This window comes from Megascapheus bottae, chromosome 10 (genome assembly GCF_031878675.1).
Source record: "Megascapheus bottae isolate mThoBot1 chromosome 10, mThoBot2.hap1, whole genome shotgun sequence".
NCBI lineage: Eukaryota > Metazoa > Chordata > Mammalia > Rodentia > Geomyidae > Megascapheus > Megascapheus bottae.
The window spans coordinates 41493503-41506306 of NC_143518.1; the positions used below are offsets into that span (position 1 = coordinate 41493503).

General features: G+C 48.4%; 2 protein-coding genes across 2 annotated transcripts; one reads left to right on the forward strand and one right to left on the reverse strand.

Annotated features, from left to right (window-relative positions):
• The first annotated feature begins 73 nt into the window (after window positions 1-73).
• Window positions 74-5922, forward strand: Tmod4 (tropomodulin 4). Its single transcript, XM_090339899.1, has 10 exons — window positions 74-125; window positions 1082-1244; window positions 1429-1585; window positions 2027-2143; window positions 3677-3766; window positions 3950-4080; window positions 4168-4275; window positions 4613-4756; window positions 5262-5406; window positions 5836-5922. Exons 2-10 carry the CDS (start codon window positions 1122-1124, stop codon window positions 5856-5858), a joined length of 1038 nt encoding a protein of 345 aa, XP_090196025.1. The 5' UTR covers window positions 74-125; window positions 1082-1121; the 3' UTR covers window positions 5859-5922.
• Window positions 5923-6468: 546 nt separating this feature from the next.
• Scnm1 (sodium channel modifier 1) lies at window positions 6469-12673 on the reverse strand. Its single transcript, XM_090339900.1, has 7 exons — window positions 12532-12673; window positions 12212-12282; window positions 11896-11984; window positions 11506-11600; window positions 11288-11394; window positions 9527-9721; window positions 6469-6628 (listed from the first exon to the last, which is right to left on the reverse strand). Exons 1-7 carry the CDS (start codon window positions 12580-12582, stop codon window positions 6529-6531), a joined length of 708 nt encoding a protein of 235 aa, XP_090196026.1. The 5' UTR covers window positions 12583-12673; the 3' UTR covers window positions 6469-6528.
• Window positions 12674-12804: the final 131 nt, after the last annotated feature.

Here is a 12804-nt window from a genome sequence, read left to right on the forward strand (position 1 = left end):
TCACTGTTCCCCCACCCTCTCCCCCGGCACTGGACTCCTCCTGCCGCCGCCGGGACAGTGCCCCAGTAGAGCAGACAGAACAACCGATAGACGGGAAGGTGAGGAGAGAAGTGGCCTCAGGACTGGTAGGTGGGAGAGGAGGGGGTTTGTGGTGGGAGCTGGAAGAAGAGTGGCTCTTCCGGGAGTGATACAAGAGCATGTCTCTGCCTCTGTCACTCAGTGACTGTTGCTGCCACTGTCCTGTCCCTTAATTCTATAGTTTATGTTGTCATTGTGTGTCTCACACTTTGGATCTTTCGTATTATGTCTGTGGAGCTAGTGTCTATTTTTCATGTTGTGAAAGATTGTGTCAGTTTAATCTCCTTGCTGTTTTTAGAGAAACGACTCCATTCAGAAAGTATTTCCTATCCATTGGTCTGGTGTCACTTTTCTGGTGACAAATTATAGATACACTTAGTCCCTTTTCAGGCCATACTGCCCTTCCCCCAACCTGGAAGTCCCCTAGTTTGAGAGCCCTTGCTTTCCTCTAGGATTTAGAATTTTAGCACACTGAAATCTTGATCCTCCACAACAAAAGAGGACATGAGGATGGCATAGGAGACTTCCCTTCACCTGGCCAATGATCTTTATTTTCTTTAACCAGTTTAGGGAAAAAAAGGCTGGATAATGGGAGAAGAGAGGAAGAATTTCCCTGCAGCTTTCTGTCACCTACCCCCCCCCCCCCCCACTCTTCAATAGGAACGGGGCATAGAGCCAGCCCTGCTGGCAGAGCTTCCAGCAGCTGTGCTAGGCCGAGAGGTTCTGACGGGTGAGGTTGTAGGGAAAGGAGTTTGCTGCCAGGATTTCTTTGCCATATAGCTTGGATCCTGGGATCCCCAGCCTGAATAGCCATATGTTAGAAAAGCAGGAAGGAGACTAATTCTAACTCTAAACATAACTTTCCCATTTCCTTATCTCCAACTAGATTGCTAACCTCCAAAGCTATGTAACTGTGATCCTCCCTTGGCTGGTTATTTTGAGTCCCTACTGTGTCTTAAGTCCATTTTTCTATGTTCAAATATTTCCCCTATGCACCCCCCAGGCTCTGAGTGCCACACAGTGGGGAGTGGGTGGGGGCCACCATGTCCTCATATCAGAAGGAACTGGAGAAATACAGAGATATAGATGAAGATGAGATCCTAAGGACATTGAGCCCCGAAGAGCTAGAAAAGCTGGACTGCGAGCTACAGGAGATGGACCCTGAGGTAGGGATGCTGGCCCAGGGTACCGGGGGAAGTTCCGAGGCATTTGGGAAGGGTGCTAGACTCTGGATGGCTGAGATCAGGATTAAGTAACAGGGATAAATGTACCTGGAGATGTTTTAGGGAGCTCTAGAGTTCCTACCCCAGAAGAGAGTACCTGACTTGTTCCCCAAAACTCATCCCTAAGAACATGCTCCTGCCAGCTGGACTAAGACAGCGTGACCAGACAAAGAAGAGCCCAACAGGACCCCTGGACCGAGAGGCCCTTTTGCAGTACCTGGAACAACAGGCACTAGAGGTCAAAGAGCGTGACGACTTGGTGCCCTTCACAGGCGAGAAGAAGGGTATGGGCATGGCAACGTCCATGCGGTTCAGAAACCCAGTGACTTTCTCATGTTTCCCCTCTAGCTCCCCTCTTACCTTCTAGCTCCTAGCTGCCTAGGGAATGAGGTGCTGACACCTGTTTGCGAGCTTGTACTCTGTTTGTTTTGAGGGTAGGTGGGTGTATATGTGTGTTTTATTTAACTTAATTTAATTTTGAGATAAGGGCTCAGCCTGTCCTTACGCTTGATTCTCCTACCTCGGCTCTGACCTCTTAAGTGCTGGGATGATAGGCGTGTACCAACCCATCTGAACTTTTCAGTTCTTTTCAGAAAGTTTGTAGAGGATTTAGGCTTTCCCCCTAGTAACCCAGTGTTATACCTCCTAGAGAAAGAAAGGAAGCTGGAGGCAAGGATCTTGGGAGAAATGATCCCTACCTGAAGCATCCTTCATCTCCCCATCAGGGAAACCCTACATTCAACCCAAGAGAGAAATCCCAGCCCAGGAGCAGATCACACTGGAGCCTGAGCTGGAAGAGGCCCTGGCCCATGCCACAGATGCTGAAATGTGTGACATTGCAGGTGGGCAGCCGGGGGAAAGTGAGGATGAGGGTCATCCTCACAGGCTTGTTTTCTGGGCCTGGCTTCAAAGCATAGTCCTCAGATATCAAGCTCCTGGAGTAGTGAGGCATAAGCCTCTGGCACCTGGCAGTTTTACCTTTTGAAATGTTTAGTGATATATCTACTCATCTTAAATGTAATAAGTTAGTCTCAACAGCAAATTTAGGGGCCGGGAGCATAGCCTAGTGGTAGAGTGCTCAACTAGCATGCACAAAGCCTTGGGTCCAATTCCTCAGTACCACGTACACAGAAAAAGCCAAAAGTGGCTCTGTGGCTCAAGTGCCAGAGCACTAGCCTTGAGTAAAATGTATTCAAGGACAGTGCCTAGGCCCTGAGTTGAAGTCCCAGGACTTGCAAAAGGGATTGTGAAAGCAAATTCAAGTGAAAATATTTTGGTTAAAATCAAGAGGGGCTGGGTGTAATGGCTCACACCTGTAATCCTAACTACTCAGGAGGCTGAGATCTGAGGACCAAGGTTCAAAGCCAGCCCGGACACAAAAGGACTTGAGACTCTTATCTCCAATTAACCTCTAGAAAATGGGAAGTGGGGCTTGGCTCAAGAGTAAGGTGGTAGCCTTGAGCTGAAGAGCTCAGAGACAGTGCTCAGACCTAGTTCAAGCCCTAAGACCCACAAAAAAAAAAAAAAAAAAGAAAAGAAAAAACGAACAACAACAACAAACAAAATTTATGCAAACTACCCTCACCTTTTAGTAGCTCTTAAGAAATTGCCCAGCCTGGAGTTTGGCCTAGTGGTATGGTAGGGTGCTTGCCTAGCATGCACAAAGACCTGAGTTCAATTCCTTGGTACCACAGACATAAAAAAGCCGGAAGTGGTGCTGTGGCTTGAGTGGTAGAGCGCTAGCCTTGAGGACTGGAAAAAAAAAAAGAAAAGAAAAAGGGACCAGGAGTTTGGCCTAGTGGTAGACTGCTTGCCTAGCATGCACTAAGACCCAGGTTCGATTCCTCGGTACCACATACATAGAAAAAAGCCAGAATTGGTGCTGAGGCTCAAGTGGTAGAGCTCTAGCCTTGAGAAAGTCCAAGGACAGTGCTCAGGCCCTGAGCTCAAGCCCAGGACTGGCAAAAAAAAAAAGAAAGAAAGAAAGAAAGAAATTTCCCACCCCAGCATTTTATTTTACTTTTTGCCAGTCTTGGGGCTTAAACTCAAAGGTTAGTGCTCTACCACTTGAGCCACAGCACCAGTTCCAGCTTTTTCTCTGTACGTGGTACTAAGGAATCAAACACAGGGCTCCATGCATGCTAGGCAAGCACTCTACCACTAGGCCACACTCTTGGCTCCCCATTCCCATGTTTTAGAAACCACTGTCTTAGTTTTTGAAACAGATCCCAGGGATCAAGGAAGGATAAGAAACCTCTCTGAAAGAGGAAGCTGGCCAGCTTGTAAAAAATGCTGCAGCAGAGTGAGGTAGGAGGCAGGCTTGGCCCAGGCCCCATAGCCCCCATTTTCTGTGCTCCTCTGCTTACCCTTTCCAGCAATCTTGGGTATGTACACGCTGATGAGCAACAAGCAATACTATGATGCCATCTGCAGTGGAGAGATCTGCAACACAGAAGGCATTAGCAGTGAGTATGGCGGGGAAGGGCACACCCCACGGTTCTGGGAAGGCAGTCCCAGGACCGGAGGAAAGGTAGCAAGGGGTAGAAAAGGGCAGTCTGGGAGAGATCATGGTGCACGGGTGGTATGAGGAATCAGTGGGGAGGTTGTAGGGGACATGTTGGGGTTCCCTTCCTTCATTCACCCATTAGGTGTGGTACAGCCTGATAAATATAAGCCAGTGCCAGATGAACCCCCAAATCCTACAAACATTGAGGAAATGCTAAAGAGGGTTCGGAACAATGACAAGGAGCTGGAGGAGGTGAACCTCAATAATATACAGGTATTGGACGCCAATCCTCCAAGCAACACTGGATTACTGCTGACATAGAAGACTCTTTAGCCACGGTTTCCTGTGCCCCTCTGATAGGACATCCCGATCCCCATGCTGAGCGAGCTGTGTGAGGCGATGAAGACCAACACCTATGTCCGAAGCTTCAGTCTGGTGGCCACGAAGAGTGGTGACCCCATTGCCAATGTAAGGCTACTTGATGTCTACTCCCTGCAGGCCGGTTCCCAAATGCTTTCTTACGAAGTCCTCATGGAGATCCTGTCCCTTGGTCGTGATGGCCCACAAGTCTGAAATGCTGAGATGATCTTCCCAAAGGACCATAAACATCTCTTAAGATCCCCAACTCTACTGTTCACTTCATCTCCCTGCTTTCACCTACTGTCCCCTCCCTTCCTGTCTGTAGTCCCACTTACAGCTCCTCAAGGAGCCTTCTCAAAGAGCTGTTTCCCTCTCGCTCCTGTTCTTTCTCTCCTCACTCATCTGTGAAACTATCCAAATCCTAACCCAAGTCCCTACTCCCCAGGCAGTGGCTGGCATGTTGCGTGAGAACCGTAGCCTCCAGAGCCTGAACATCGAATCCAACTTCATTAGCAGTACAGGGCTCATGGCTGTGCTGAAAGCAGTGCGGGAAAACGCTACACTTACTGAGCTCCGTGTAGACAACCAGGTCGGCAGTCCTTTCCCCTGGTCCTACTGTTCAGAGAATACTCATTAAGCTTCCTCCCTGAGCCAGCCATGAAGGAACTAGCTCTTTTTTTTTTTTGGTTGGCTGTGGGACTTGAATTCACGGCCTAGGTACTGTCCCTAAGTTTTTCTGCTCAAGGCTAGCATACTCTACCACTTTTAGCCACAGTGTCACTCTGGTTTTCTGGTGGTTAATTAGAGATGAGTCTTATAGATTTTCCTACTTGGCTGACTTTCAACTGCAATCTTCAGATCTCAGCCTCCTGAGTAGCTGGGATCACAGGTGTGAGCCACCAGTGGGCCCGGTGGAACTAGCTCAGATGATCATGTGTTTGAATTCTCTTATTACCTCCAAGAAGGGAGCTTATTCCGCACCCCTCCTGTTACTGAACAAACAAACCTCCTGCCTCCCCAAGGGGCCCATGGTGGTCTGGGAAGTGAGCATCCCAGACAGCCTGGCAGATAGCTTCTACCTCTGCATCCTTCAGCGCCAGTGGCCCGGTGACGCAGTGGAGATGGAAATGGCCACCGTGCTGGAGCAGTGTCCCTCTATCGTTCGCTTTGGCTACCACTTTACACAACAGGGGCCACGAGCTCGGGCGGCCCAGGCCATGACCCGGAACAATGAACTACGTGAGTAATTATAGATTAGAGCCCGGGCAAGGGGACACAGGACAAGAAGTCCAGGAACTGGCAGATCCATCCGAAAACAGACTTAGTAAGAAACAACTTGGGTTGCTACCACACATATTCATATCACAAGTTCAAATCCCACCAACGATCACAAAATAGAAAAGCCTCCCAAGCTGAATGCATACCAATAAGAGAGGCAGGAAGGAAGGGAAACCTAGTCACTAAGAGGGGGGCTGGGGAGAAAGGCAAAGCATTTTTATTTTCTTTGTGGTTTCTTATTTTGTCCTGCTAATGTGGGATGGGCTGTCAGGTGGCCTAAGACATTACCACATAGTAAGTCTGGCTAATCAACTGGAAAGGAGGAGGGGGCGCCTCTGCCAAAAGCAAGACAGGAAATAAAGACTCCTGTTTACTCTGTGTCCTTTACAGGTCGCCAGCAAAAGAAGAGATAACACTGCTCTCCCCTGTACTTACTAGAGCTGGGAACCCTAGAGATAGAAACCCTTTCCTCTCCTGCCTTTCTGTAAATAAAGTCCCTTTTGTCCACCCTGCCTGCCTCCTTCCTTGGGCTTTTGGGTGGGAATCTTGGCGCTGACCCCCAAAGGTTACTGCCAGTTCATCAGGGGATTATTTATACCCTGGGGATCAGCAGGCAGGGAGGTTCGGGTTACTCAGAGGAGGTGGGGGAGCGCCCTCCCTTGGTGTTCCCCATAAATCTGCAGTGCCCTTTAATCTTTTCAACTTTTACCTGGTACTTGGTCTCAGGTCTTTTTCCAGAGGTAGCCAGAAAGCCCCAATGCCTGCCGGCATCATTCCTGTGATTTGAGGAGGGAAGACAGGGAGTGGAGGTGGGGAAGGAAGCGGACGACATGAAGGGCAAAGACCTCTTTCTGACAGACTTATTAATAGGGCACCGGGCTGCATGCAGCTGACGCTTGGCAAGATTTTGGTAGGCGGTGGGGGAGGGGTCAGAAGTATGGGGAGCTGTGTACGTTGCAGGGAACGAGCTACAAACAAAATAGCTCCGAAACCCCGAGACTGGACATGGAACCGGACAATAGCAAAGTTAGGCTCCCAGCGCCCAATGGAGTTTATTTGTGAAATGAACGGGGAAAGAGGGTGTTAGTCCAAAGGTAGATCAGGGGGTTCTTCCTCATCAGAATCAAACTCGACATTTTCTTCTTTTCTCCATCGACCTTGTCCATCTGGAATCCATCCAGAGCTGGAAGCAGCAAAGAAAACAGAATTAGGAAAAAGGAAGTTACTGGCAGCTGGGCACTGGCGGCTCATGCCTGTAATCCTTGCTACTACTTGCCTGTGCTAGTGCCTATAATCCTAGGCAAACACTAACACTGGACCAAACTCCTGACCAGTGTCTGTAATCCAAGGCTGAGATGGTTGGGATTGCAGTTCAAGGCCAGCCCCAAAGGAAAAAAGCTCACAAGACTCCCTTTTCAATGAAGAGTTTGATATGGCTTTGTGTGCCTCTTTGCCTAGCTTCTGGAAAGCTTACCTACCATAAGAGAGTTACACACCCAGGCTTTGACATCACCAGCTGGGTGCTGGTGGATCACGCTTGTAATTCTAGCTACTCAGGAGGCTGAGATCTGAGGATCATGGGTCAAAACGAGCCCAGGCAGGAAAGTCCATAAGACTCATTTCCCCACAACCGACAAAAAAATAAATGAATAAGAAACAACTGTCAGGACTAGAGTTGTGGCTTAGTGGTAAGAGTGACTGCTGAGCAAGTACAAGGCCAAGAGTTCAAATCCCAGTATGTCCCCACCAGAAAAAAAGTGATGAGCCAAGTGTGAGGCTGAGCTCAGGAGACCTGCCTGGACAGAACAGCCAGCAATTCTCTTCCCTCCTTGGAGGGAAGAAAGGTAGCATACCCTGTGATCCTAGTAACTACAGGAAGCCTAAGAGGTAAGTCGCAGTCCAGGTATGTGATTGGACAAGAACTAAGCCCCTATCCTAAACATAACCAGTGAAGACTGGGAGTGTGGCCTAGTGGTAGAGTGCTTACCTACCATGCACGAAGACCCAGGTTCAATTCCTCGGTACCACATACATAGAAAAAGCCGGAAGTGGTGACGTGGCTCAAGTGGTAGAGCTCTAGCCTTGGGAAAACTCAGGACAGGGCTCAGGCCCTCAGTTTGGCCCTAGCCAAAATAAAAAAGAAAGAGGGCCAGGAGTTTGGCCTAGTGGTTAAAGTGCTTGTCTAGCATGCACGAAGACCCGGGTTCGATTCCTCGGCACCACATACATACAAAAAAGCCGGAAGTGGTGCTGAGGCTCAAGTGGTAGAGCTCTAGCCTTGAGAAAGTCCAAGGACAGTGCTCAGGCCCTGAGCTCAAGCCCAGGACTGGCAAAAAAAAAAAAAAAAAAGAAAGAAAGAAAAAGGACTAGAAGTGTGGCTTGTAGGTAAAGTGTCTGCCTAGCAAAATACAAGGCTGTAAGTCAAGCTCCAGTACAACCAAAAAACCCAGTGGCAATAATGGCAGGCACTGAGCCCATGCATCCAGCTACTCAGGAGGCAGAAGTTGGGAAAATGGGAAGATTACAGTTAGAGGCCAGCCTGGGCAAAAAGTTAGTGAGACACCATCTTAACAACAACAAAAGGCTGGGCACTGTGATGGCACTTGCCTGTCCCAGCTATGTAGAGACATTGGTAGGAACATGATGCACACTGGCCTAGGAAAGAAAGAAAGAAAGAGAGAGAGAGAGAGAGAGAGAGAGAGAGAGAGAGAGAGAGAGAGAGAAAGAGAAAGGAAGGAGGGAAGGAAGGAAGGAAGGAAGGAAGGAAGGAAGGAAGGAAGGAAGAAAGGAAAAGAAAGACTATCTGAAAATATTTGAAACAAAAAGAGCTTGGGTCATGACTCAGGTGGTATAGTACTAAGCGTAAAACCCCAGCACTACAAAAAAAAAAAAAAAAAGACAATGTACAAGAAAAAAAACTGGGTATGGAAAGTTGGGGAGGTTGAGGGGAGGGGAAGATTAGAAAAGTGCCAGTGGCTCACAGCTCTAATCCTAGCTACTCAGGAATTTAAGATCCAGGATCCAGGTTCAAAGTCAGCATGGGCATAAAAGTCTGGGAGACCAAATCTTCAAAATAAGCATCGGGAAATATCAAATGCTGGTGGCTCATCTGTATCCCAGCTATTCAGGAGGCTGAAACCTGAGGAGCATGTTTTGAAGCCAGCAGGGCAGGAAAGTCCACGAGATTCTCTCGCTTTCTCTCTCTCTCCTTCCCTCCCTCCCTCCCTCTCTCTCTGCAGCATTTATTACTTTTCTGGTTGTTTTTTTTTTTTTTTTTTTTTTTTTTTGCCAGTCTGGGCTTGAGCTCAGGGCCTGAGCACTGTCCTTGGGCTTTCCTCAAGGTTAGTGCTCTACCTTGAGCCACAGCACCACTTCTGGCTTTTTCTATGTATGTGGCTCCAAGGAATCGAACCTGGGTCTTGGTGCATGCTAGGCACAATACCTTTAGGCCAAACTTTCGGCCTCCATTTATTACTATTTTGCAAATATCATTTACAAAATAATTGACTTTATTGTTATTGTGGGATGACAATTCCATGAGTCAGGTAATGAGAACATTTCCTTTCGTACAGTGTCTTCTGTTCCCTCATCTCTCCCAGTCCCTCCCTCCTGTCTACGCCCACAAGTTATATAATTCACTTTCATCAATGTCCAGTGAGCTCTACCGCTGCTCTTTTTCACTTTTTACCTTGAAGTTCTGTGCTTTCCTCTGAGATTCTCATCTCTTAATGCCAATTAACCACCAAAAGCAAAAGCCCCGAGTTCAAGCCCCAGTACTGGCACACACTCAAAAAGAGCTGAGCTAGCCGGGAGTTTGGCCTAGTGGTTAAAGTGCTTGCCTAGCATGCATGAAGACCCGGGTTCGATTCCTCGGTACCACATACATAGAAAAAAGCCGGAAGTGGTGCTGAGGCTCAAGTGGTAGAGCTCTAGCCTTGAGAAAGTCCAAGGACAGTGCTCTGGCCCTGAGCTCAAGTCCAGGACTGGCAAAAAAAAGAGCAGAGCTAGAGGAGGCATGGCTAAAGTGGTGGAACACTAACTATGCAAAGCAAGCCAAAACCCCAAAATCTGGCACATTTACCTTCGAAGTTTGAGGTAATGGTCCATGATACGTCTTCTTGTAGGGCTGACAGATGGAGGAGCTGAGACCGTTTCTGGCTCTTTGGCTTGTGGGCCAGCCTCAGTCTCAGGTTCCCGAATGATCCTCCCACTTGGGAGCTCTACCTCTGGGTCTGGCAAAGGGGAACAGGAAACAGAGGGACTGGGGGCTTCTTGTCTGGGTAGAAAAGAATCAAAGCCTGTAAATGCAGTAAAGGAAAGGTCCAACTCTTCTATGACTCCCAATTCCTTAGAACAGTATTCCCTGAACTCAGTTTCTTAAGATCATAATAAGGGCCGGGAGTGAGACCTAGTGGTAGAGGGCTTGCCTAGCATGCACAAAGCCCTAGGTCCAATTCCTCAGTACCACATACCTGGAAAAAGCCAGAAGTGGTGCTGTGGCTCAAGTGGCAGAGCGTTAGCCTTGAGGAAGGCCCAAGGGCAGTGCTCAGACCCTGAGTTCAAGCCCCTGGACTGGCAAAAAAAAAAAAGAGTCCTGCATAAAAAAGACTTTGGAAATTACAATAAAAAAATATATGAAAAAAAAAAAGACTTTGGAATTGTGATTTTGGAGAATCTATCTTCATTCAACCTTTAAAATTGTTGTTATCAGGCTGGGACCATAGCCTAGTGGTAGAGTACTCGCCTAGCATGCACAAAGCCCTGGGTTCAATACCACATACACAGAAAATGTTGGAAGTGGTGCTGTGGCTCAAGTGCTACCCTTAAGGAAAGCTCAAAGATAGTGCACAAGCCCTGAGTTCAAGCCCCAGGAATAGCTAAAAAAATATTTTGTCTTAAGATTCTGTACAGCTCTTTAAGTATACTAGTTACTATTCTTCAAATAAGATCACAAGGCAGGCACCTGTGGCTCACATCTATAATCTAAGCTATTCAAGAGGCTGAGATCTGAGACTCTTGGCTCACTGCAGGATAGGCAGTCACTGAGGTTTTTATCTCCAATTAACAACCAAAACCTGAAAGTAGAACTGTGGTTCAAGCTGTAGAGTATAGCCTTGAGCAAAAAAAGTATCGGACACTGCCCAGGCCCGGAGTTCAAGCCTTAGCACTAACAAAAAGAAACAAAAAGTAAGGTAGGCAGTGGTGGCTCACACCTGTAATCCTAGCTACTCAGGAGGCTGAGATCTGAGGAGTATCACAGTTCAAAGCCAGCCCGGGCAGGTAAGTCTATGAGACTTATCTCTAATTACACCAGGAGCCCAGAAATGGAGCTGTGGCTCAAAGTGGTAGAGTGCTAGCCTTGAGCACAAAAGCTCAGGGACAGTGAATAGGCCCTGAGTTAAAGCCCCATCACTGACTCCCCCCCACCCCAAAAAAAGGAGGGAAGGGGTAGGTTGGAAGGTGGATTGGGAGGGATGAAAGGGGAGACACTGATCAAGACACACTGTATTCATAAACTGCTTTGTTGAGTGGCAACTCTTTCATATAACTAGATTGAAAAAATATAATTAAAAAGTAAGTCAAGACAGGCACCATGGCGCACACCTGTAATCCTAGCTACTCAGAAGGCTGAGAGCCGAGCATTGCGGTTCAAAGCCAGCCAGGCACTAAAATCCATGAGATTCTTACCTCCAATTAATCACTAGAAAATCAGAAGTGGGGCTGTGGCTCAAGGGATAGGGTGGTAGCCTTGAGCTGAAGATCTCAGGGACAATGCCCAGGCCAGAGCTCAAGCTCCAGGACTGACCAAAAAAAGAAGTGATTTTTTTCTGTTTCTTCCTACCTCTTGCTTTCCACAGACTTGTGCTTCCGGCGGGAGCAACTGTTATAGTGGGGAGCTCTGTGCAGAGCACTCTGGGTGATAAGTCGAGTCTGGCTTAGCAGAGGAGCCTGGTATGAGGATGAGGGACAAAGTTAGAGAGCCTTCAGAAACAAAAGCCCTTCCAGTCTGTTGTGTGTAGCAGAATCCAGTCTAGAAAGCACTCTCCTCCCTCTGATTACCTCAGCTTTGGCTTCGCTCATCAATTCATTTTGCTGTCTTGGGTTTTGTTCTGTTTCCTTTCTTGCATGTTTTTTGCCATAGAAAAGCTGTAAACCTGAGAACAAGGAGAGATAAAAAGCACAGCACTGGCCGGGAGTTTGGCCTAGTGGTAGAGTGCTTGCCTAGCATGCACGAAGACCTGGGTTCGATTCCTCGGTACCACATACATAGCAAAAGGCAGCAAGTGGTGCTGAGGCTCAAGTAGTAGAGCTCTAGCCTTGAGAAAGTCCAAGGACAGTGCTCAAGCCTTGAGCTCAAGCCCAGAACTGGCCAAAAAAAAAAAAAAAGCACAGCACCAAATGATGTGCTAGGATTTCAGGAGTTAATCCCTCCTCTTTCCCCAGACTTACTAGACAGATGCTTCTTGCCTGACCGGTGGGCAGTCAACATCGACACGGTGTCCAGTACAGGCCGGTGAGGGCAGATGGCACAAGCAAAGCTGGGAACGGAAAGAGGATAAAAAGAAGACTAAGCTCAAGAGGGTGGGTAGTTCCTGGAGACCCCTGACCTGGCAGTTTCTTCTCCCAAACCAACTCCCCATCAATATTTCTTTCGGTCCTCACTTCCCGCCAAAGAATAGGAAATACTCCAGATCTCTGGACTATCAAAAGTTTGTTGAGCCTCGAAGCACAGGCCCCTCCGGCCTGATCCACTCCTTGCCCTCACCGTCCATCCCGTAGCATCAGCGCCTCATCCTCTGGGATGTAACTAGCCAGCAAATCCCCAACTCTTCGTTTCTGCAGGGGACAGAGACAGAAGTCCGGACAGGACCAGAAAGACAGGAGGAACAAATAGGAGAGAAATAACAGGATCCAAAAATCAAATGGAATAAGGGCCACGGAGAGAACAGTGGCAAAGGAGCCACTCCCCGCTTCCAGGCTCCACATCCCCTCTCCCCCCGGACGTCTCCGAGCAAAGAAGAAGGCTCCTTCTCAGCCTTCGGAGGATGGCTGAGGCTGTGCCAGGCCCTCTACACGCGAACGTACTTTGAGCACATTGAGCTGACTCCAGTCGTCCCCTTCCCTCTTGAAAGACATCACGACACCGAGATCCAGAATAATCAATTCTCTTGTGTGAGTTCGCCAGTCCTCCAGGCCACCGTAGAGAGGACTAGCCTCTCTTCTTCCGGTCCCCTTCCGGTGGATTTCGCACTTTCGGGGGACGAGGATTCCAGCATGCACTGCGCGTTCGCGAAAGCCCGCCTCCAGGGTACTGAAGGGACTACGTTTCCTATGATGCTCTGCGACCTCGCGGAGACG